Genomic DNA, 24,368 nt, shown 5'->3' on the forward strand with positions numbered 1-24,368 from the left:
ACTCTGAGAGATGTACAAAATGGAAGCTTTTTATAGGAAGAAGGGTAGGGTAAGAGAGTTATTAGCAAAAGAAAAGAAAGGATTATTTTTAGGTCAAGAGACCTTCTTTCTGGGAGGAAGGGAATGGCAAGGGTTTTATCATGCAGATTGCCCCTTCTGGGGGGTGTTGGGTGGTAAGCAGAGGTGGAGAGGGCCCAGGAGACATATTACCTCGTTGGTGCTGAAAATTCCAGACTAGCCAATAAACATTACATTTCTGGTGAAGGTTGAAACTGCATTTAGATCAGGTATTAGATCTAGATCTGGTATCACGGGCTTTAGCACAAGTGACGCCATTTTGGGCCTGTGGTTTTCTCTTTAACATGTCTGATTTCTCTGAGCCTCAATTACTGCACTTGGTCAAAGGGCTACCCTAATGTTCTCAAGGAAGTGAGATAATTTTTTTCTTTTTTTAATAAATTTATTTATCTTTGGCTGCATTGGGTCTTTGTTGCTGTGCGCGGGCTTCTCATTGCGGTGGCTTCTCTTGTTGTGGAGCACGGGCTCTAGGTGCGTGGGCTTCAGTAGTTGTGGCATGCAGGCTCAGTAGTTGTGGCATGCAGGCTCAGTAGTTGTGGCACACGGGCTTATTTCCTCTGGGATCTTCCCGGATCAGGGCTTGAACCCGTGTCCCCTGCATTGGCAGGCGAATTGTTAACCACTGTATCACCAGGGAAGTCTGGAAGTGAGATAATTTAGGGGAAAGTAATAATAGCTAACATTTACTGGGCACTTGCTGTTCTAAGTATTTCATATGTGTTCACTCATTTAGCCTTCACAATAACCCTGTAAGCACTACCCCCATTTTACATATAAGAAAACTGAGGGGGCTTCCCTGGTGGAGCAGTGGTTGAGAATCCGCCTGCCGATGCAGGGGACACGGGTTTGTGCCCCGGTCCGGGAAGATCCCACATGCTAAGAAGCGGCTGGGCCCGTGAGCCATGGCCGCTGAGCCTGCGCGTCCGGAGCCTGTGCTCCTCAATGGGAGAGGCCACAACAGTGAGAGGCCCGCGTACCACAAAAAAAAAAGAAAAGAAAAAGAAAACTAAGACACAGAGGATAAAATACTGCCCAAGGGGTGAAGTTAGTACTATGAGAGGGGCTGGGATTACTGGCTACATAAGAGGCCACATAATCTACATAAGAGGATCTAGCTCCAGTCCTATTTTTTTTGCAGCTAACTTACGCCCATCTTTTGTCATAGCCCACAGCATCCATAGTCAAAACTTGTTTATACAGAATTTGCCCATTCGCTAGTTACATCAACTGGCCTCTAGTGGTTTTGGGTATCTCATCACAGTTTTGTCTGATTGAGTTCCAGGGAACTCAGTCACCTCCCATTCCAATTCATTTCCAGGGTCCTGGTCAACGCTGGGTACACGGGAAATCCTTAGATAAATTCCATCGGACGTTTCTGTGGGATCGATGGCATATCTTTACAAATGTGAAATAATTCTCACGAGACTGAGACAGATACACGATAACTAGCCAACATACAGGGTGAGTACCGACTTCTCGAGTATAACTGCGCTCCACACCCGAGCTCTGGAGGCTACCGTTCCTGCTGTGCTACTTCAGGAACTCGGCCGGAACCCTTCCGGCGGCATCTAAGGCAGCCCGCCGGGACAACGCCGCTGAACGCACAACACTGGAAGGATTAGTAGTCTAACTACGTGCCTAAACTCTCTAGCTCACTTACATGATCCGAGAGAAAACAACCCCAAATTCTTGCACTTAAAAAAAAAACCTGAGTGACGATAGCATTTTAATCCATTAAAAAATATCATAGTCAAGTGATTCCTAGAGAGTTTTTTTCTTCTTTTTGGTTAGGCATATATATGGGCAGCCCACTTGAAACGAACAAGGAAGGCGAGGGAAGAAAGCGGAAGTCGTGGGGTCTTCTAAACCAGAAAGTCTCCGGAGCTTGCGCCAACCTCTTTGCGGCGCCCCCCAGTTAGACGCAGGTTTTGGAAGCGGGCAGGAGAGGAGGTGTCGTTGCTGGAGCTGAGACCAGACGGCCAGAGTCCTCAGGGATGAACCTCGAGTTACTGGGTGAGGAGGACTATGGCTGCTTCTTAGAGAACCTTTTGGTCCTGGAAAGGAGGGAACCCAGGCGGAGGGGACTCAGGCTGCAAAATTAGGGACACAGTTCTAGATGCATCTTTGGGCGCCTTGATATGGAGCAGCAACAGGGAGAGGAAGCCTAGCTTCTGCCTGAGCGGAATGCATTGCTTTTCCCGAGGCCACTTTGCAGTTCAGTTGTGAAGCGTTAGGGACAGTTTGTGACTTAGTTTCGATTACAAGGATCACAGGTGCTGAAGTAGCCCAGAGCAGGCAGGACCAGAGTTACTGGGGAAGGAATCTGAGGAAGTGAGGCTTGAGGTAAAGCTTTGAACACTTGTCAGGGTTTTGGGTGAAACATGGGGTTTTGAAGAAACATGGGGTGCCTAAGGAGGGGAACGTGTTTATCTTCTAGTACAAGTCCCACATTGAATAAATTTTAAAAGGCTCAGAGGGTACTGACTTGAAGGCACTAAGCAAGTAAATGGTATAGTTAGCATATAGTTGGCACTGGAATTCAGTTACCTCGACTTTCTATTTAAGGTTTTTATCAGGGACGGTGTGTAAAACACTGAGGGGTGAACTACAATGCAGTTTCCTTTTGTCACCCTCTCTGATTCATTTCCTCCTTACCCTTTACCCAAGTTGTTTATAAACTGTAAGTTCTTCTGGGTTTTCATTAGGTAATGTTTAGCATCGTAGCCTAAGGATGTCTGAGGTTTTCAAGAACTAAGCGACTTGCTATTTTCAGTGGTTGTGTTTCTCTTTGAAAAAGTTAAATTCAGAAGATATACTGGCAGTCTTAAAGACTGTAAAGCTATTTAAGGAACGGTCTTTGCTTTTAAGGAGCTTTTTGTTAAGTGTGGAGAATAAGGTGTTTATGTAAATAGCCATACTATATTGCAGAACGTAGGTCACCATTTTTTTTAAAATTTACTTTTTATACAGTAAGTTCTTATTAGTTATCTGTTTTATACATATTAGTGTATATCTGGCCAGCCTTAAAGAGTCTTTATTAAGGGCTAAGAACATTTGGAAGAGGGAGTGAATATCTTTGGGCAGGGGAAAAAATGTAATCAAGAAAGAACAAAAACAAACAAAAAAACCAAACCTGTGGAGGATTTGGAGTTTTGAGTGGATATTTAAGATTGGTAAAATATTGACAGACGGAAGTATGAAGATATTGGAAGGAGTGTTTATTAAGAATACGTTTGAGCTGAGACATCAGTGAGATGAGTCCTAAAGATATTTTCCGGCTTGGCCAGGTTGTGGGTACTGAGAATAAGGAGAAGGCCAAGAGATGGGGTTGGTACCATCTACTCCTTGGAGGCTTTTGAATACCCAGCTGAAAAGCTGTGCTTTTTAAGGATAGTAGGGCAGATCCATTGAAGGGTTTTGACCTGGTAAGTAACTCAATCAGAGCTGTGATTTTTTTTTAAAAAAAGATTTATCTGACAACAGTGTGTAGTTGAGTCTGCCAGTTTGGAGGGCTAGAGTAGATGAGGGATAAAGAAGGTCTGAACTAGAAAATGGAAAGAAAAGATATTGAAAAGGTAGTGTTGACAATTTGAAAATTGACTACATATTATGGTGGTAGTGGTGCTGGTGTTGGTGCTGGTGGTGAGGAAGAGAGTGAAGTGAAAAATGATGGGAACTATGGTGATGCTATTCATAGACATTTAAGGACATTTGGAGAAGACAGTTAGCATTGGGTTTATTGAGTGTGGGCCTATGGTTCAGGAGATGGGTTTGGGTTTATGAGAGATATTTGTAACCCTCCTACAGGTGGGCTAGTCAAAACCTTGTGAGGAGATGATAAGACCCAGGGAGAAAGTGGGAGGGGAAGAAAATAAAACTGAGGACAGAATCTTGGACAGTCATCTATATTTAGGGAATAAGAGGAGGAATAAATGATAATGTATCAACTAACAGTTACATAATGCTTACTATGAGCTAGGCCTATTTTCAAGTGCTTTCCATATATTTATTCATGTAGAGGTAGAAGGGAATGCAGGTTGGTGTGATGTCTTACATAGAAGCAATTGTAGAGCAGTTGAGGCTAAGAGGTGAGAAAGGGCTACTCTACTTAGTTCATGGGCTACTTAGTTCTTGGGCAACTTGCGGCTCCTTAGCAACTTGAACAGAAGCTGGGTTACAATGATTTTAGGAAGATGTGTGAGATGGACTGGAGGCAAAGGGTTAATCCTTATTTTTAAAAACTTAACCATGGAGGAAAGATGATAGATAGGCTCATACCTTGAAAGAAAGAGCAGATGGGAAAGATTTTTCTTGTATGATACAGAAGATTCATGTGGGTAAAACTTAGGAAGGAATATTTAGCATTGGAAGGTTAGACAATTTAAAAGAAGGCTGGCTGGATTCAAAAGATATAAATCTCTATGGGAATGACTTGAGTTTTACAGTGAGAAAGTTAATTATTGCAGATATAAAGGAGAAAGGAACAGAAGTGATGTGATTGTGGGAGCATACGAAACCATATCTGGCCAGATAAAGGAAAGGAATGTGTTCTTAATGTGGACACTCAAATACTTTTACCTCTGCAACCACTTTCTGAGCCCTTGCTGTGTATTAGGCAGTAGGCACTGGAGGCAAAAGTTAAATAAGAGTTTTTCAAACTTACTTTTACTACAGCTCATAGTAAGAAATGTATTTTCTATCACAGTCCATTATATATACATACACATATAACTGTTTCTGAAAATGATACTAATTGTTGTAATGCTCAGTGTCCTCTGATATCTTCTGATCTATTAAAAAACTTGTATGGTATGGCTCACTGAATGATTTATCCATTTGTGGTGGATTGGCTCCTAATGTTTGATAAACACTGAAATGAGATATAGCTTTTGCCCTGGATAAATACATAAAACTAGGAGGATAGGGGCATAAACAAATAACTATGAAATGGAACCACAATAAATAGTGGGAATCCCATTATGGGAATCCAGCTGAAAGAGCAATTAATTCTGCATTGTTGGGGTTGGTGGTAGAATTTGGGGATGACTTTGTAGAGGAAGTGCCATTTAACGCAGACAGTAAACATGGAGGAGGATTTTTCCAGAGGGACAAATGGGGAAGGTAATTACCAGTGCAGAGAACAGTAGGGGCAAACATTCTGAGGCATGAACATGTGATATATATTCTGGAAATGGTTAGCAGTTTACAGCTGGTGCTTAGGGTGGATTATGCAAGGTTCTGTCCCAGGTGCTAATGGGGAGTTAGTCAAAGATAAAATAGAAAATACTGGTTGGGGCCAGATTATTGCTTTTTAAAATTATACTTAGGAGTTCAGCATATTATTTAACAAGGGAGATTTTTGAGCAGGTAAGTGACATGGTGAGATTTGGGGCTTAGAAAGTTGGCTGTAGCAGCTTTCTTAAGGATTGATGAGGGAGGCCAGACTGGAGCCAAGGAAATATAGTAATTATGGTAGTAATGGCATCAGATTGGGGTGTGGTAAGATCAGTTATTTAGCCACCTGCAAGTTGCATTTCTCTAAAAAGAAATGCTGCTGATTGTGTCATCACCTGTTAGATTGAGGAAATGGAATGGAAACTGCTACTCTGGACCTAACTATTAGGGTAGGGAGGAATTGGTTGGCAAGTCAAAAATACTTCCACTGGGAGAAAAGGACCACGAAATTTTAGAGTTCATGATAACCAAGTTTTTAAGGAGGTGGATGTTCAGCAATTTAGAGAATAGATATTATTCCAAGACCTAGAAAGCTAAAAGGCAGTTTGGAGAAAGGGTCCTAACTGGGAAAAAAGGAGGAAGCACCTGAGGGAACTGGTGTTCTTGCACTGAAAGCAGTCTAAACTCAGATTCCAAAAAAGCATGTACAAAAGAAGGGCACGTTGCTGAAGGTGAATATATGAGGGTGGCACTAGCTTTTAAGAATAGTGTCAGGAAAGCTAATGTGACTGAAGGCAAAGATTGTAAAAATGAGGCAACTAGAAAGGGTTTTTAACATGTGGAGTGCTAAGAGCAAAGAAGTTTCCTGCTTGGTTGGGCTGGATGGTGTAATACCAAAATTATTCATTCAACACTCAACAAATCTCTTTCATGCGCCTACTCTGGGCCTTTATAGTTTATAGGCAAAAGGGAAGTGAAATGCTTAACTTTTTTTTTGAATTTTATTTTATTAATTTTTTTATACAGCAGGTTCTTATTAGTTGTCCATTTTATACCTATTAGTGTAAACATGTCAATCCCAATGTCCCAATCCATCACACCACCACCCCGCCTCCCCCACCCCGACCCCCACGCTGCTTTCCCCCCTTGGCGTCCATACGTTTGTTCTCTACATCTGTTTCTCTATTTCTGCCCTGCAAACCGGTTCATCTGTACCATTTTTCTAGGTTCCACATATATGCGTTAATATACAATATTTGTTCTTCTCTTTCTTTTTTTTTTTTTTTTTTTTGCGGTATGCGGGCCTCTCACTGTTGTGGCCTCTCCCGTTGCGGAGCACAGGCTCCGGACGCACAGGCTCAGCGGCCATGGCTCACGGGCCCAGCCGCTCCACGGCATGTGGGATCTTCCCGGACCGGGGCACGAACCCGTGTCCCCTGCATCGGCAGGCGGATTCTCAACCACTGCGCCACCAGGGAAGCCCCTGTTCTTCTCTTTCTGACTTACTTCACTCTGTATGACAGTCTCTAGGTCCATTCACGTCTCTACAAATGACCCAATTTCATTTCTTTTTATGGCTGAGTAATATTCCATTGTATATATGTACCACATCTTCTTTATCCATTTGTCTGTTGATGGGCATTTAGGTTGCACCCATGAGGAATGCTTAACTTCTTATTTTTCTTTTGCCTTCTCTGGGGAAAAGGATTTTTGTTTGTTTTTGAACAAATAAAGTGATCATTGGTTATTGCCAAAAAGAGTCCTCAATAGGTAGAGATTTTAGGTGTGTCACTTAGCTCACTTCTCTTGGTCGAATTATATTCCTTGGCCTTGAAGGAACTTGGCATGTGAAATAATGTCGGTGATCTTTGAGATTTGGGGAGAGAAAAGAAGACATGCTGAAAGAAAGAAGGGCTGAATTTTGACTATTTTCAATAAAGGGCAGATGTGTTTTGCAAATCATAGACTAGTAACCTTGAGGTCAAATTTGGGCAAGATTATAGAGACTTTTTAGTGCAGTTATACTTAAGAGTAGGGTTTCTTGGTCAGGTTCTAGTTTTGCTAGTTTTTAACTGTCAGTTTGGGGATAACCTTTAATCCTAACTTTCTTTATCTGTGAAATGGAATATGATAGTACTCAATAGTGAATTGAGAGGATCAAATGAGACAGTATGTAGAAGACCTTAGTACGGAGTCTGCCACATAAGCATTCAGTAAGCGGTAGCTGCTAATGATAAATGCAGGCTTGAGCACTTCAAAGAAATGATAAGCCAGCATGAGTTTAAGTCTAGAAAACTCATTAAAGTTCTTTAAATTCATGCTTTTCAGATTAACATATACAGTACATATTTATCACAACAGTGGAAACAATACAAATATGCATACAGAAAAAATTGCCTTTTTCCTCCTTTCCAAATGGTAACTGTTTGGAATTTATCCTTCTATACCTTTTCCTTGCTCATAAGAGTATAATTAAATACAATTTGTAAGGGCTTTGTTTTTTGCAGAAATAGAACTTTTTATACACATTTTTTGCAACTTGCTTTCTTCACTTAATGCTACGAGATACTATTCCTACACATTAGGAGATAATAGAACTAATGATTTTTAATGCTTTCATGTAGATACACACTCATGATATCAAATTTTAACTGTAAATGCTTTTTAATTTTTTTTTATTTTTTGGCTCTGCCATGCAGCTTGTGGGATCTTAGTTCTCTGATCAGGGATTGAACTTGTGCCCTCTGCGTGGAAGCATGGAGTCTTAACCACTGGACTGCCAGGGAATTCCCTATAAATGCTTTTTTTTAAAAAAAAGTGTTCTTTTTTTCCCTTGCCTCCTCCATTCTTTGTTGATAATCCCATGTATCTCCTTCTATATTTTTCTCTATGCCTGTATGTGTGTGTGTGTATATACATATGTTAACAAAAAAGTGAGATATACACTTTGTGTCTTGGTATTTTTCACTTAAGTAACACCAATAAAAATTTTGAAGAGAATTAGTATAATTTATCCATATTTGAATACCACAATATTTTCATCCATCACACACACTAATAATGGGTATTTACCTTGTTTCCAATGTGGGAGGGGGGGTTCTTTTTTTTTTTTCCCCATTGTTGTGTTTATATCTATGGAGATTAGGTTTCCAATTGTTGGATTACTGAGATGAGGACTATGTATATTTTTGCTTTTAATAGATGCTGTCAGATTCCTTTTCCAAACGGCTATAAGAGTTCCCATTTTTATAGGCAATATCCCTTTCCCTCACAGCAGGTGTTCTCTCTCTAAATTTTCCTGTCTGATGGATGAAAGTGGCATCTCATTTTTCATTTGATTTACATTTCTCTGAATTTGATGTTTTCCTTTGTTTAGAGCCCATCTCATTTTGTTCTTCTGTGACTTGTTTATTCATATTCTGTATCTTTTCTTTTTCATCATTTTTCCTTATTGGTGTATAGACTTGCTTTGTAGTATAGATGTCAACTCCTGTCCGTTATCTGCATTGCCAATTTTTTCTAAATCTTTTGACTGTTTATGGGAACTTGTGCCATGCAAAATGTTCCAGTTTTTATATAATCAAATGTATTTCTCTTTTCTTTTGGTTTTCCTAACTTGGTTAAGTAAGGTCTTACCCACCCTAGATTATACATGGGATCTCCTAGGTTTTCTTCTAAGATTTTTGATTTTAAAAAATCATTAATTTACCTGAAATTTATTTTTATACGTGGTATGAGAGAGGAACTGGAACTATTTTTTCTTTCAGATGGATAGTCAGTTGTCCATCCCTGTATATTAAATAAATTCCCACTAAATTTAAATGTCATCTTTATCATATATCAGCAACCTTACAGTACATTTAGATTTTTTTTTTTTTAACATTTGTCTTTAACCCATCTGGAATTGCATAAAATTTACTAGTTTTTGGAGAAAGCCATTAAGCTTTCCCACCCCAGAATGTAGATTGTCTTTTCACTTATTCATATTTCACGGCCTTAACTAAGATTTTATAGTTTTATTCTTCATACATGGCATGTCTTTCTTATTATATTTTTTCCTTAAATATTTACGTTTGTAGCCATTGCGAATGGAATTTTCCCCTTCATTTTCATTTCTGGATATTAATTGCTAACCTAAAGAAAAGCTGTTAATGTTTGAATATTTTTCTTGTATCAAACCACCTTGCCTTATTATCTTATTAATTTGGGTGGTTTTTAAAATAAAAATTTCTGTGTTATCTAGGTATTCAGTGTTATCAACAAAAGAAATAGTTTTATCTTATAGTCAATGTTTAAACCAATTATTTCATTTTCTTATTCCATTGGCTGGAACCTCCAAGAGGAATATTAACTAATAATGGTGATATATCCCTTTTTAGTTGCTGATACTAATTGAAATGGTTTTAATATTTCACCTTTTAGGATGATAATTGTGTTTTTGGTTAATAGTTTTTATCATTTATCGTAGTCTTCTATTAGATGTGGCTGTTATTAGAATGAGCTATTGAGTTTTAGCAAATTTTTTTTTCAGCATCTACTCATAGGATTGTATGGCTCTTAAACATTCTTGTCCAAGGATATGTTGAATACATTAGAGTGCATTGTGCTATTGTTTGTTCCTTTGGAACGAGTTTGGAGTAGGCCTGTTTTTTTTTCCCTTGCTATTCCATTATGCCTTCCTACATGGTAGAATAATAAACTCCAGATTTTTTGTGTTTAGAGTTTGGTTATACTTATATACACTGCTAGAAATTACTTTTCATTTCTGCAGAATCTAGAGGTGAAATACCCTGTACTATTTGTGTTCTTTTGTTTTTTGTTTTTATTTAAAGAGTCAGTTTAATTTTATTTATTTGTTGTTGCATTGGGTCTTTGTTGCTGCACACGGGCTTTCTCTAGTTGCAGAGAGCGGGGGCTACTCTTTGTTGCGGTGCGCGGGCTTCTCATTGCTGTGGCTTCTCTTGTTGCAGAGCACGGGCTCCAGACGTGCAGGCTTCAGTAGTTGTGGCACGCGGGCTCAGTAGTTGTGGCTCGTGGGCTCTAGGGCGCAGGCTCAGTAGTTGTGGCACACAGGCATAGTTGTTCCACAGCATGTGGGATCTTCCTGGACCAGGGATCGAACCCATGTCCCCTGCATTGGCAGGCAGATTCTTAACCACTGTGCCACTAGGGAAGTCCCAGTATTTATGTTCTTAAGTGAAAGAGACTCTTGTTTTCTTTTTGTATCATCTTATCAGGTTTTGGTATCAGCTATGGTGGCTTTATAAAACACTAATACATATTTTTTTCTGCTCAGAAATAGCTTGAATAACATAGTAGTTACCTGCACCTTGAGATTTAGGAGAAATTGCTCATAAAACCATATAGTCCTGCTGTCCTTTTTTTTTTATAATTAAACATTAAAAAAAAATTTAATGGTGGTCTTTAACAACCTTTCAGTGTGTTCTTTCCTCATTGACCCAGTCAAGGATTTTTCTTCTGTAGTCAGTTTTGGAAATGTGTCATTCATGTTTTTTGAATTATTAAGTGTATTATGAAGTTAAATCCGACCAGTGTTTATTTCTCTTTGGCAACTACATTTGGGCATCTTTTTCCCCCCTTTCATGGTCTTTAGAACCAAGTCTAAGAATCTAATTGTAACAAAATGTTAAATGTTAGATGATGGGTGGTGAGATGGTGGGAGGATAGAGAATATAAAAGTGGCCTTGAGCATCTAGGGGAAGTGGCCTTGTGCTACCATAACCCTCGTTGACAGCATTCTTGCTCAGGCTCTTCAACCAAAGTGGCCCAGATGAGCTTAGTCTTTTTTATTTTATTTTATTTTATTTTAGCGGTACGCGGGCCTCTCACTGTTGTGGCCTCTCCCGTTGTGGAGCACAGGCTCCGGATGCGCAGGCTCAGCGGCCATGGCTCACGGGCCCAGCCGCTCCGCGGCATGTGGGATCTTCCTGGACTGGGGCACGAACCCGTGTCCCCTGCATCGGCAGGCGGACTCTCAACCACTGCGCCACTAGGGAAGCCCAAGCTTAGTCTTTTTTATACACACTTTTTCTTTGTGTTCCTTTAAACTCCTTGTTATAATCCTGTTAACTAGGATGACCCTCAAAAAGGAAAAAAAAAACAAAACACCTAAAACATAAAACAAAAAAACAAATTCAGGGGTAATCTGTGTTGACGGGTAATCATACATTAAAATGGTCCCAGGATTCTGGATTCTCTCAATGTTTTTGTTGTTGTTGCTTTCTTGGACACAGTGTGCAGCATGCCAGATCTCAGTTCCCTGAACAGGGATCGAAACTGTGCCCTCTTCATTGGAAGCTCGGAGTCCTAACCACTGGAGTGCCAGGGAGTTCCTCTCAGAATTTTAAATATGGCTTTCCCATCTCTGAACACAGCGAGTCATACTCTGCTCCTTCCTGAGTACTTCATATTTTTAGGTTGTGGTTTTTTGTTTTGTTTTTAATTTTTTAATGAATACTTTTTTCTCTCAATCATGTGAATATAGATCTATATTATTGCTTTGGAAATATATAGATTTTGTTAATACATATTATTGTAATACATATAATATGCGTAGTATTTTGTTTAAAGAACAAACCTTAAATATGTTAATGTTTGTGTAAGCATATAGAAATATATGGAAGCTTTTACCTTAGTAAGTGGGTTGCAGGGAGGAAACTATCATTTTTTAATTACACATATCTGTATTACCTACATGTATTACTTTAGTAATTTTAAAAAGGTTCTTTCAGAATAACCTATCTTAATCTGGTTTCAGCTTTTCATTTCATTCTTGTCTTTAGTATTTGAATGCAATCAGTCACTGAAGTCTGGTGCACATTAGAGAAACCAAAATAATTGCCTTTTGCGGGGGTGGGGGGGTGGCAATTATTCACCTTTATTTTCATCTTTCTTTTCGTTTTCTTAACTTTAGGGCCTGTATTTCTTCTGATTAGTTTTAATGTTTTCACTGTTTTGATTTCTATTAATTTTTATAAAGGACAAAATGTAATAAAACTGGTTTTTAGACTTTTTTTTTTTTTTTTTTTTGCGGTACGCCGGCCTCTCACTGTTGTGGCCTCTCCCGTTGCGGAGCACAGGCTCCGGACGCGCAGGCTCAGTGGCCATGGCTCATGGGCCCAGCCACTCTGCGGCATGTGGGATCTGCCCGGACCAGGGCACGAACCCGTGTCCCCTGCATTGGCAGGTGGACTCTCAACCACTGCACCACCAGGGAAGCCCCCAGACTTTTTTAAAAAATCAAATGTCTTTTTAAAAAAAGTTGAAGTACAGTTGATTTACAATATTATGTTAGTTTCAGGTGTATGACATAGCGATTCAATATTTTTGTAGATTATACTCCATTTAAAGTTAGTATAAAGTATTGACTATATTCCCCATGCTGTGCAGTATATCCTTATAGCGTATTTATTTTATACATAGTAGTTTGTACCTCTTAATCTTCTGTCCCTATATTGCCCCTCCCCCTCCCCTTTCTCCAATGGTAACCACGAGTTTGTTCTCTATATCTGTGAACCTATTTTAGTTTTGTTATATTCTTTCATTTGTTTTATTTTTTAGATTCTACATGTAAGTGGTGACATATAATATTTGTCTTTCTCTGACTTATTTCACTAAGTATAATACCCTCCAGATTGATCCATGTTGTTGCAAATGGCAAAATTTTATTCTTTTTTATGGCTGAGAAATATTTTATTATCTATATAAATATTCATAGCTATATAAATATTCATATATATACACATTCTCTATATCTTCTTTGCCCATTCATCTGTTGATGGACACTTAGGTTGCTTCCATATCTTGGCTTTTGTAACTAATGCTGCTGTGAAAGTTAAGGTGCATGTATCTTTTGAGTTAGTATTTTCATTTTCTTCGAATATATACTCAGGAGTGGAATTGCTGGATTATATGGTAAAAAACTAAAAATGGTAAACTTATTTTTTAGATGAAATCTTATTTGGATGTCCTAAATGTAAAACAGCTTCCTTGGATCTGTAGTTCTCAGAGTATAGTTTAAATATCATGCTAATAAAGTGTTTAGGTAATAACATAAGTAAATACTGATAAAGATGTTGCTACTGCATTAAACTTCTAAACATTAAACTTCTGACAAGCAGGCAGTATCATACTATAGCTCAAAATGTTTATCACTAATGTATAAATACCAAATTTAATATAGGAAAAGTATTCAGGGATGTCTGTACCAAAATGTTATTTGCTGAAGAAATTAATACAGAGAATTGTGTGTTTAACCAACTACCAGATTATGTTACAGCCTAAGTGCTATTATTAGGAAGGGAACCCTGCTGGTTGGCTGCTCTTAATAAAGTTTTTAAGAGAGTAGTTGGGATTTAAGATAAGTTGACTGATTTGATTTTTTTAAGTTTGTTACATAAAAATAACCGTAAAAACACCCCATTACCTGTTTACATTAATAACGTTTTTATGAAAAATAACTTTTCTAAAACAAAACTTATTTAGTGAGAAGAGTGGCATTGTTTTGCATTTTTACAAATCTCTTTAATGTTTGCCTAAATATCAATAGAAGTTGGCTGGATTCTGCATTCATACTGTTTCAGTATCACAGCTTGTATAGCCTCAGGAGAACTCATCTGTAAACTTGTTAAATAATGAGAGTAAAAAGGCACATACCATCTTGGTGTGATAATGAAAATAGGTGTGACCTCATGGAGTCACTGAAAGGGCGCCAGTTCTCCGTCCACACTTTGCAAGCCACTGCTGTACACTGTTTGTGAGCTGTAATTGTGAGCTGTAGGATTCCTTGTATGTTGCACATGTTCCATCAACTTTCCTTCTTTGCTTTGTTGCAGAGTCCTTTGGGCAGAATTATCCAGAGGTAAGAGTATTTTATTGTGATTTTAGAAAACGGTAACTCCTAGCTTATATGTTTGAGTGGAAACTACGTTTTCATCTTTTTTTTTTTTCTTGACAATAGAAGCATTAAATATGATCTTTTGCTATAAAGGGGAACTAAATGTTTAATTTTGAGCAGGGGGGAAGTAGATAGGCAATGTTGGCTGGAAATTTCAACATAATGTTGTAAATCTTACAGTTCATTTCCCTTTAAATTAAAAAAATACTTTTGATTGAAGCATTTTTCACAAACAGTACTATCACCTTCATGTAAATTTTTTTTCTGTGTGCTTTTATAGTTTTGATCAGTGTTTTTGCATAGTAATAATCAATACGTATGCTATAAGTGTGCTTTAGAAGTAAAAATATTTTGTAATACATGGAGTGTGTTTAATGTAGTCATGATTATTTTAAATGGCTTGATATTAATATAAATTTATTTGACTTTCCTAATGTTAACACAGGGATTTTTTTAAATTTTTCTTGGAATAAATTTCAAGAACTATGATTACTTGATCAGTAAGATGACTCTTTTAGTGAATCCTGTTTTATTTTGCCTAATTGCCTTCTGGAGAATTTGTACAAAGTTATAGTAGTAATATAAGGGATTGGTCACATCTGTTTCTAAAAATTCTCTGTTAGCTTTTATAAGTATTTCTCCATTTTGGCTAGTTTAATAGATATGAGAACACCATAGAGATTATTTTGGTATACATCATAATTTAAATTCAAGAGAATTATCATAGATGTTAGAGAAACTTTAAGAAATACTTTGGATACCTGGGTATTATTGTCCATATTCTTATGTTCATTTTAATCTTTAGGAAGCTGATGGAACTTTGGATTGTATCAGCATGGCCCTGACTTGCACCTTTAACAGGTGGGGCACACTGCTTGCAGTTGGCTGTAATGATGGTCGAATTGTCATCTGGGATTTCTTGACAAGAGGCATTGCTAAAATAATTAGTGCGCACATTCATCCAGTCTGTTCCTTATGGTAAGGAATTTTAAAGTTAATGTATTAAATATGAGTTAAATCGGGGGGATGAATGGTGACTGTGTAGTTGCCAGTCTCATTAGATAAATTTTAATATTTAGAGTTTTAAATATACAGCCATTTGTAACATAATTTCTCATAGCTTATGGAGACCTTGAATCCATGCTGCTTTCAACACCTTTGGGGGGAGAAATTCATTGTAATATGGATCTGTATCAGGCTCTGAGAATATTTCAGTACTGAAATGAGACATTTACAGATTGCAGCTGTAGTATATTTGTGATATTGACCTTTCATTTAGAATAAAAAATCTTGGTTAGGAGGGCAGCTTGGAAGTCAAAGTGTCCAGCCTTGTCCATCTTCTTGAATTACAGTAGTTTTAGTGATCACAAACATGCTTGTTCCTTCATTGAATTGTAGTTATTAAGGCTTTCCATCAAATATATTGAGCTGAAATCGGGTATTATATAAATCCCATTGATTTCATTCTTATTCTCAGGGACTATCTGTTTCAGAAAATTTTATTTTGGGGCAGCACTTCTTTTAAATGAACTTGGGACCAAAAACACCTAATCAGATCTAGATTTATTAAATAACATATTTCATTTTGTCAAAATATAAGCAGCAGTGGTATTATAAAGCACTGGATTGGGAGGAGGCCTGAATCCCAGTTTAGATTTGCACACTGGATTGGGAGGAGGCCTGAAACCCAGTCTAGCTTTGGCCACTGATGAACTGGCGGCTTTGGCCAAAACGTTTCTCTGATACGCAAAATGAGAGAACTGGCCTGTATGATTTCTTAGGTTCTTTCCAGTTCCTTTGCATTTTTTTATTTTTTATTGTTGTGCTCTTGCAATAAAGATTTAAGTAGATACATACATTTTTATCAGCTTTATTAAGATACATATAATTCACATGCTGTAAAATCCACCCAATTAAAATGTACATTTCATTGTTTTTTATATATTCAGAGTTGTGTAACGATCATCATAATGTAATTTTAGAACCTCTATCACTAAAAATATACATGTATTTTTATTATAAAATAATAATTTAGAAAATTATGGAAAATACAGCAAAGTAGAAGATAGAAGACTATCTCCCATTGTCTTACCACTCTGATATTACTACTGTAAATATTTTGATTTGTTACTATATATCTTTATTTTTTATTTTTTATATTTTTTTGCAGTACGTGGGCCTCTCACTGTTGTGGCCTCTCCCGTTGAGGAGCACAGGCTCCGGACGCACAGGCTCAGCAGCCATGGCTCATGGGCCCAGCTGCTCTGCGGCATGTGGGATCCTCCCAGACCGGGGCATGAACCCACGTCCCCTGCATCGGCAGGCGGACTCTCAACCACCGTGCCACCAGGGAAGCCCTATATATCATTTTTAAAAAGCATAGAACTTCCCTGGTGGCACGGTGGTTAAGAATCCACCTGCTAATGCAGGGGACACAGGCTTGAGTCCTGGTCCGGGAAGATCCCACATGCCACAGAGCAGCTAAGCCCGTGTGCCACAATTACTGAGCCTGCACTCTAGAGCCCATGAGCCAGAACTTCTGAGCCCACGTACCACAACTACTGAACCCCATGCACTTAGAGCCTGTGCTCCTCAACAAGAGAAGCCACCACAATGAGAAGCCCGCGCACCGCAACGAAGAGTAGCCCGTGCACCGCAACGAAGAATAGCCCGCGCACCGCAACGAAGAGTAGCCCCCGCTTGTGCAACTAGAGAAAGCCTGCGTGCAGCAATGAACCCCCAACACGGCCAAAAATAAAACATATAAATAAATTAATTAATTTTAGAAACTAAATAAAAAACATAGTTTGTAAGTGTGCTATGTTTTATTTTATATTTTGGTCTTTTCTTGTCTAACACTGTGACCAGACATTTTCCTGCTTGTGTAACCTTTAAAAACTTTTTTTTTAATGGCTGAATATCTTCTGATAGATAAACCATAATTTACTTAACCATTTTTGTTTCTCTGCTACATAATGTTCAGTCAGTGTCTTTGCACATAAAGTTTTTCTCTCATACAATCATTTCTTCAACAAACATTGAACATGAATTATATACCAGATACTGCTTTAGGCATTTACGATTAGGGTTAGGGTTAGGGTTTTGGGGACACAAAAACAAGTAAGGAGAAATTCTTGATTGGTAGGGGGAGGTACATGTGCATACAGCTACATGTACTAAAGCTTTGTAGGTCCTACATAAGAACTGTATTTGAGATTTAGTGGAGGCAAAAGTGCGAAGGAGGAAATGATCGATTGTATTGGAGAAGAAGTGTGGTCAGGAAAGGCTTCAAAGATGAGGTAATTTCTAACCTCAAACTTATAAGATGACTAGGTGTTTGCCAGTTGTATTCCAAGCAGAAGGTGCTGTACAGGCAAAAGCACATCAGCTTGAAACAAGCATGGTAAGATGGGGAACTGCAGGTAGTTCAGATTAGCTGGACTGTGGTATCAGAGATGTGACATGGCAACAACCAATGTAAACAGGTCCTCATGGAGCACATTGTGTGCCACACTATGAATGTGAGCTTTATCCTGTAGGTACTGTGAAGCCATTAAAAGATTTTAGGAAAGAAAGTGACATGATGAGCTTTTTATTTTAGAGAGATCTCTAGAACAGCATGTGGGAAAGAGATTGAAGGGGACAGTGAATGAAAATAGGATTGAAGTGGCCTAGGCTAGAGCTGATGAGGATAGGTGCAGTAGGAATGGAGCTGAATGGTACAGATGTGAGAAATAGTAGAAATAAGAGGTCTTAGGCATTAATTAGATAAGGGGTGTAAGTGAAGTAGAGAAGTTAAGATGATCCTCAGGTTTCCTGCTTGGATGAAGATGTTAAATGTAAGATTTGAGGGTGATAATGGTGCATTTGAGATCACGGTTGTGTGTCTCCTGTTGTATTTTATTGCAAATAGTTGTTTTATGAGTATCTTCCCTGGAACATGGTAGGTGCTGTGCTTAGTAAAGACCTGTCTGTTTTTTGGAAAGAGTATTGTCAGATGTGAGGATGTATGAGAATCCCTAATTCTTGAATTTACAGAATTTGGAATTGAAGAATATATTGTTTGTTTTAATGGGAAAACCCCTCTTAGTTTCACCTCTGATTATAATTTAATTTCTAAAAATAGATTTCCCTCTATTGTAACAGAAATACAAGCCTGCTATGAAAAAGTTATTAAAATGCAGAGGGTTTAAAGGAAAAATGGAAATATAGCTAACATTCTGTTTTATAGTCAGATTGTGCTAAAATGCTTAGGGGAACAGCAGCAGAAGCTGTCCCTTGTTTCTTCCCATTCCTAATATTCCAGTAATGTCCCATTCCCAGTGTACTTCCATTCTTTTGGTTTGTTTCTCTTGATATGTCTTCATATTTCTAAAGTATTTATGCATATTACTTCTTCTTAGTTTGTTAATTTCAAGAACTTATCTGTGACTTTTTATTACAGTATATGTGAGTTTTATCTCACCCTTTTACCCTCCCATCATCTACTGAAATTGGGTGGACCATTGGCTTTTTTGTTATCAACCCTCGTTACAGTATCTGTAGGCATCTTCTTTTTTAGGTTCACATTCTCCAGAAGGATCTTCTAATTGACTGGGAGTGTTCTAGAGGTTGTGGGAGAGAGGCATCTGAGTCCTTTTTATGCAGACTTGAGCTTAGTCCTTCCACATTCACTTCCTCAGTTTACTCCTGCCTTCCTCTGCTGTGAGTTACAAGTCTGGGAATACATTTATCTTGTCTCTAATATAATGAATGGTTTTTGAGCACTTACTGTATTGTACTGAGAGTTTTATATGTATTAATATTAAGTCTCTCAAGAGTCTGCAGGTAGATACTATTATTATTTCCATGTTATAAGTGAGAAAATTGAAGCTCAGAAAGGCTGTATAACTTGCCCAAGACCACACAGCTAGAAGATTGTAATGTCTAGGCTTGAGCATAAATCTGACTTGAGCCTCTGTTCTTAACCATGGAACTGTATTGCATCCTCTAAGTTTCTCAGTAGCAACTCCTCTTCATTGCAAAATTTGAATAAAGACTGATTTGGGGTTTCTTTTTCTGTTTGTCTCTTCTGTTTTTCATTTCTCTGTTTTCTTTTTTGCCTTCCTTGGGTCACTTGAACTATTTTTAGAATTCTATTTTGGGGCTTCCCTGGTGGCACAGTGGTTGAGAATCCGCCTGCCGATGCAGGGGACACGGGTTCGTGCTCCAGTCCGGGAAGATCCTACATGTGGTGGAGCAGCTGGGCCCGTGAGCCATGGCCACTGAGCCTGCATGTCCGGAGCCTGTGCTCCGCAACGGGAGAGGCCACAACAGTGAGAGGCCCGCGTACCACAAAAAAAAAAAAAGAATTCTATTTTGATTTATCTGTGGTATTTTTATTTTTGGCTGCACTGGGTCTTTGTTGCTGCTTGCAGGCTTTCTTGAGTTGTGGCAAGTGAGGGCTACTTTTCGTTGCGGAGCACGGGCTTTAGGCGCATGGGCTTCAGTAGTTGTAGCATACAGGCTCAGTAGTTGCGGCTCAAGGGCTCCAGAGTACAGGCTCAGTAGTTGTGGCGCAAGGGCCCAGCTGCTCCGTAGCATGTGGGATCTTCCCAGACCAGGGCTCGAACCCACGTCCCCTGCATTGGCAGGCGGGATCTCAACCACTGCTCCACCAGGGAAGCCCCTGTAGTATTTTTTAGTGTATTTCTTTGTGTAGCTTTTTAATGGTTGCTAGGTATTACATGGTATATACATAACCTATCATAGTCTACTGGTGTTGACATTTTACTAGTTGAAGTGAAGTATAGAAACCTTCCCTTTACATCCCTTTACCCTCACTTGTTTTTTTTTTTTTTTTTTTTTTTTTTTCGGTACGCGGGCCTCTCACTGTTGTGGCCTCTGCCGTTGTGGAGCACAGGCTCCGGACGCGCAGGCTCAGTTGCTATGGCTCACGGGCCCAGCCGCTCCGTGGCATGTGGGATCTTCCCGGACCGGGGCACGAACCCATGTCCCCTGCACCGCAGGCGGACTCTCAACCACTGCGCCACCAGGGAAGCCCAACCCTCACTTGTTTATAGTATAATTGTCTTAAACATTTCTTTTATGTATATTGATACCTATATAAGTTATAATTTTTGCTTCAAACATCTAGAAAAAAGTATTTAATTTTTAAAAACCCTTTTCATTATTCTTTCTTCCTGATGTTCTAAGATTCCTTCTTTTATTGTTTCCTTTCTGTTTAGAGAACTTCCTTGAGCCGTTCTTTTAGGGTAGATCTGCTGGTGACAAATGCCTTGATTACCCTTTGTTCTTGAAAGTTAGTCTCTCTGGATGTAGAACTGGGGATGACAGTTCTTTTCTTCTAGCACTTGAAAAACTGTCACTTTCTTTGGACCTTCATGGTTTCTGGTGTGAAATCTGCTGTCATGTGAATTGTTGTTCCCCGTAGGTAACCGTGTCATTCCTCTTTCTGCTTTCAAGATTTTTTTCTTTGTCTTTAGTTTTCAGAAGTTTGTGTCTTGGAGTGGATTTCTTTGAGCTCATCCTGTTTGACATTTGCTTAGCTTCTTGAGGCTGTGTGTTTTATATCTTTTGCCAAATTTGGGAAATTTTCAACCATTATTTCTTTTTTTTTCATGTTTATAGGAATATAATTGCTTTACAATGTTGTGTTAGTTTCTGCTGTACAACAAAGTGAATCAGCTATGTGTATACATATATTCCCATATCCTCTCTCAACCATTATTTCTTCAAATACTTTTAAGCCTTACTCTCTTCTTCTCTCCTTCCAGGACTCTGATGCCATGGATATTAGATACTAGATCTTTTGTTATAGTCCCACAGGTCCCTGAGGCTCTGTTCATTTTTTTCATTCCATTTTTTCTCCTGTTGTTTAGATTGGGAATTTTTTATTCTGTCTTCCTCTTTTCCATTGGCTACTGAACCCATCTTTCGAGTTTTTTATTTCAGCTTTTATATTTTTCAGTTCTAAAATTCCCATTTGGTTCTTTTCTCTATATTTCTGTTTCTTTGATGAGACTTTTTTTTTTTTCCATTTGTTTCAAGCATGTTTGTAATTGCTTGCTGAGGTATTTTAATGATGGCTGCATTGAAATCCTTGTCGGGTAATACTAACACCTGTGTCATCTGTGTGTTAGTATCTGTTGATTGTCCTTTCCTAGTCCTTTGGCTCTTCTGGAGACTTTTTTGTGTGTGCCCATTGATGCTAATGGGTTGTTGGCAACTCCGTCACCCGGTCCAGGATATATGAGGCAAAAAGAAAATCTAAGGACCTCACCGCTGTGTCGTTCCTCATATCCTGTATTCTCTAGACAGTCTGTCTTCTCTTTAACTTTTTATGTTTGTTTTCTATAATGTTCAGGATGTTTAACTGTACTTAGCAGGAGGAATTAATTCCTTCCTTAATTTTTTTCTTAATTATTTTAAATAACAGATACCTATGTGTACTGGTTCGTTTATACTATGATAGTGCTACTTCTGGGACAACTTCAGAAAGCTCAGCTACTCCTGCCCCTCCCCCCAAGGGGAAGAAAACCTGTTTTTTGTTAAATCAACACTTCAGGGCCAGCTGATTTTATACTTTTCTAAAATGTTTGAGTCTCCCTTTTTTCACTGAGCCACTTGTACTGTTATCTTGAACTGTTAAGAACTTCTATTACTAGATATGAAGATGTCATGAAAACATTCTTTTTTATTGCTTAGTTAGGAAAGCTTGTTGTGGATTTGAGTATATGTTTAAAAAATAAAGAAGAAGAAATGTTGGTGACCCATGCAGTTAGGGCAGTAAGTGTGACTCATGAATTTTTATCTATAAGGGTGGTATAATATACTTTAACTTAGAATGTATGCTAAGTTACCCTTTTTCCTTCTCAGCTGGAGTCGAGATGGTCATAAGCTCGTGAGTGCTTCCACTGATAACATAGTGTCACAGTGGGATGTCCTTTCAGGCGACTGCGACCAGAGGTTTCGATTCCCTTCACCCATCTTAAAAGTCCAGTATCATCCGCGAGATCAGTATGTTTAATCTGTGCTATTCTCTCCTGGGGTGGGTCTAATTCTATCTCCAGGCTCATGACAATTTCAGTTTAAGGTTTTAGGATGCAAAAGCCCACATCTCTTCAAACCTCTTCTATATAAAATAATCTTTCCAGATTATCTGGATCTAGTGAATAGATTTTAAAGAGACTGTTGTAGTATATAATTAAAAACTGGCCTATATTAATTAAGACTTCAGAAATGGGCAAAGGTAGAAATAAGTATAATAACTGTTCTTTACCTGGGGTTTTCCTCCAATTTGAATTTCTTCAGTAGGGGAAACAGTTCATTATGAAAACTATATTTAAGAAAAAGAGTTACCCATCATTCTATTACTGAGATATAACTATTTTCATTTCTCTAGGTTTTCTTTTAGTCAAGTTCTCTTTAAGTATAAAGCTTATTGTATAGCGCTTCATAATTCACAAAGCACTTACTAGCTCACAAAAGATTTGTCTATTAGATGTACACAAATACGTATTTTTACATAGTTTTAATTGGTATTTTGCCTTTCACTTTATTTCATACATATTTTACCAGTTTGCTACATCTTCATATTTATTTTTAGTAATTACATTTTATCTTGTCAAGGTAAGATCTCATAACTTTACTCAGTCATTTCCCTATTATTAGGAATTTAGAGTTTAGGCTTTTTCACTATTTTAAATATACTTGGGCTGGGAGAGTTGATGAGGTAGTAGATAGGAATTACAGAAAAGAGCAGAGAGTCAGCCTTCTGATATCATAGCAACAGCCAATGTACTATTCATATTTTTAAACAGGAACAAGGTTCTCGTGTGTCCCATGAAATCTGCTCCTGTCATGTTGACCCTTTCAGATTCCAAACATGTTGTTCTGCCCGTAGACGATGACTCCGATTTGAACGTGGTTGCATCTTTTGATAGGCGAGGAGAATATATCTATACAGGAAATGCAAAAGGCAAGGTAAGCCTAGAAGCTTAGAAGCTGGTGAAATATGCATCAGTCATCCTGTGCATTGGCTCATTTCATGTTTGCTTGTTCTCCTTTCTGTGAAATTTCTTTCATCCCTTGACTAAGCATGTCTCCTGCCTGTGGTAGATATAGCCTATTTTTCTCTCATGCCTTAATAATATCTGTTCTTTGGATTTAGAGCAGTCAGAGGTTATTTGACCTAGAGAAGGATGGGGGGCCTTTACTGGATGCTAGTAATGAAAGGCCATTACTAAATTATAAAATTTAAAAATCATATCATCAATGGAGTACTGCTGATAAAAATATCTGATATCTTTGTCTGCAAATATTATATAATTGAGGCTACCTTAATCTATAGTTTTGTGTAGTAAGAAGTTGGGTTAGAGAGTGGCAGCGTTTTTTTTTTATTACAGTAAAATGCACTTAACGAAATTTACCATCTTAACCATTCTTAAGTGTACAGTTCAGTGGTGTAAAGTACATTCACATTGTCATGCAGTCATCACCATCATTTATCTCCAGAGCTCTTTTCATCTTGCACTCACCTTGTACTTATTAAATAATAACTTGTTATTTCCTACTCCCTTTCACCCCTTGGAAACCATCATTCTACTTTCTATCTCTATGAATTTGGCTATTCTAGTACCTGTATAAGTGGACTCATCCAGTAGTTGGTTTTTTTGTGACGGGCTTACTTCACTTAGCATAATGTCCTTAAGATTCATTCATGTTGTAGCATGTGTCAGAATTTCCTTTCTTTTCAAGTCTGAATAATATTCCATTGTATGTATGTGTCACATATTGTTTATCTGTTGATGGATACTTGGGTGGCTTCTACTTTTTGACTCTGGATAATGTTAAACATTATCTTCTAACAATAGGTTAAGACACTGTCCTTTAATTGAAGAGGTAAAAGGCAATAGCAGTTGATCAAGTTGAATACATGGGACTAGATATATTTATATTACTATTTTCACCCAGTCTTTGCCCAGTTTTAGAAACAGAAGCCAAATCTAATTACTGTAAGTTATCAGAATACTTATTATTTTTCTCTTTTAAACTTTAGATTTTGGTCCTAAAAACAGATTCTCAGGATCTTGTTGCTTCCTTCAGAGTAACAACTGGAACAAGCAATACCACAGCCATTAAGTCAATAGAGTTTGCTCGGAAGGGCAGGTAAGTGAGACCTGTCTTTTTAGAGACA

At 38.2% G+C, this 24,368-nt stretch overlaps 1 protein-coding gene across 4 annotated transcripts in view; it reads left to right on the forward strand.

Annotated features, from left to right (window-relative positions):
- The first annotated feature begins 1,901 nt into the window (after window positions 1-1,901).
- RBBP5 (RB binding protein 5, histone lysine methyltransferase complex subunit) overlaps window positions 1,902-24,368 on the forward strand; it is a 35,820-nt gene continuing 13,353 nt past the window's right edge. For 2 of the 4 annotated variants that reach the window (XM_067033344.1, XM_067033345.1), the window contains exons 1-6: window positions 1,936-2,091; window positions 14,109-14,134; window positions 14,976-15,031; window positions 22,049-22,189; window positions 22,993-23,155; window positions 24,231-24,340. In XM_067033344.1, the coding sequence (XP_066889445.1) occupies window positions 2,073-2,091; window positions 14,109-14,134; window positions 14,976-15,031; window positions 22,049-22,189; window positions 22,993-23,155; window positions 24,231-24,340 (515 nt within the window). In that variant the 5' untranslated portion in view covers window positions 1,936-2,072. Of the gene's footprint in view, window positions 2,092-14,108; window positions 14,135-14,975; window positions 15,149-22,048; window positions 22,190-22,992; window positions 23,156-24,230; window positions 24,341-24,368 lie in introns of all 4 variants that reach the window. The other 2 variants (XM_059066905.2, XM_059066920.2) reach the window with 2 other exon arrangements.

Source organism: Kogia breviceps, chromosome 1, assembly GCF_026419965.1.
Source record: "Kogia breviceps isolate mKogBre1 chromosome 1, mKogBre1 haplotype 1, whole genome shotgun sequence".
NCBI classification, from domain to species: Eukaryota; Metazoa; Chordata; class Mammalia; order Artiodactyla; family Physeteridae; genus Kogia; species Kogia breviceps.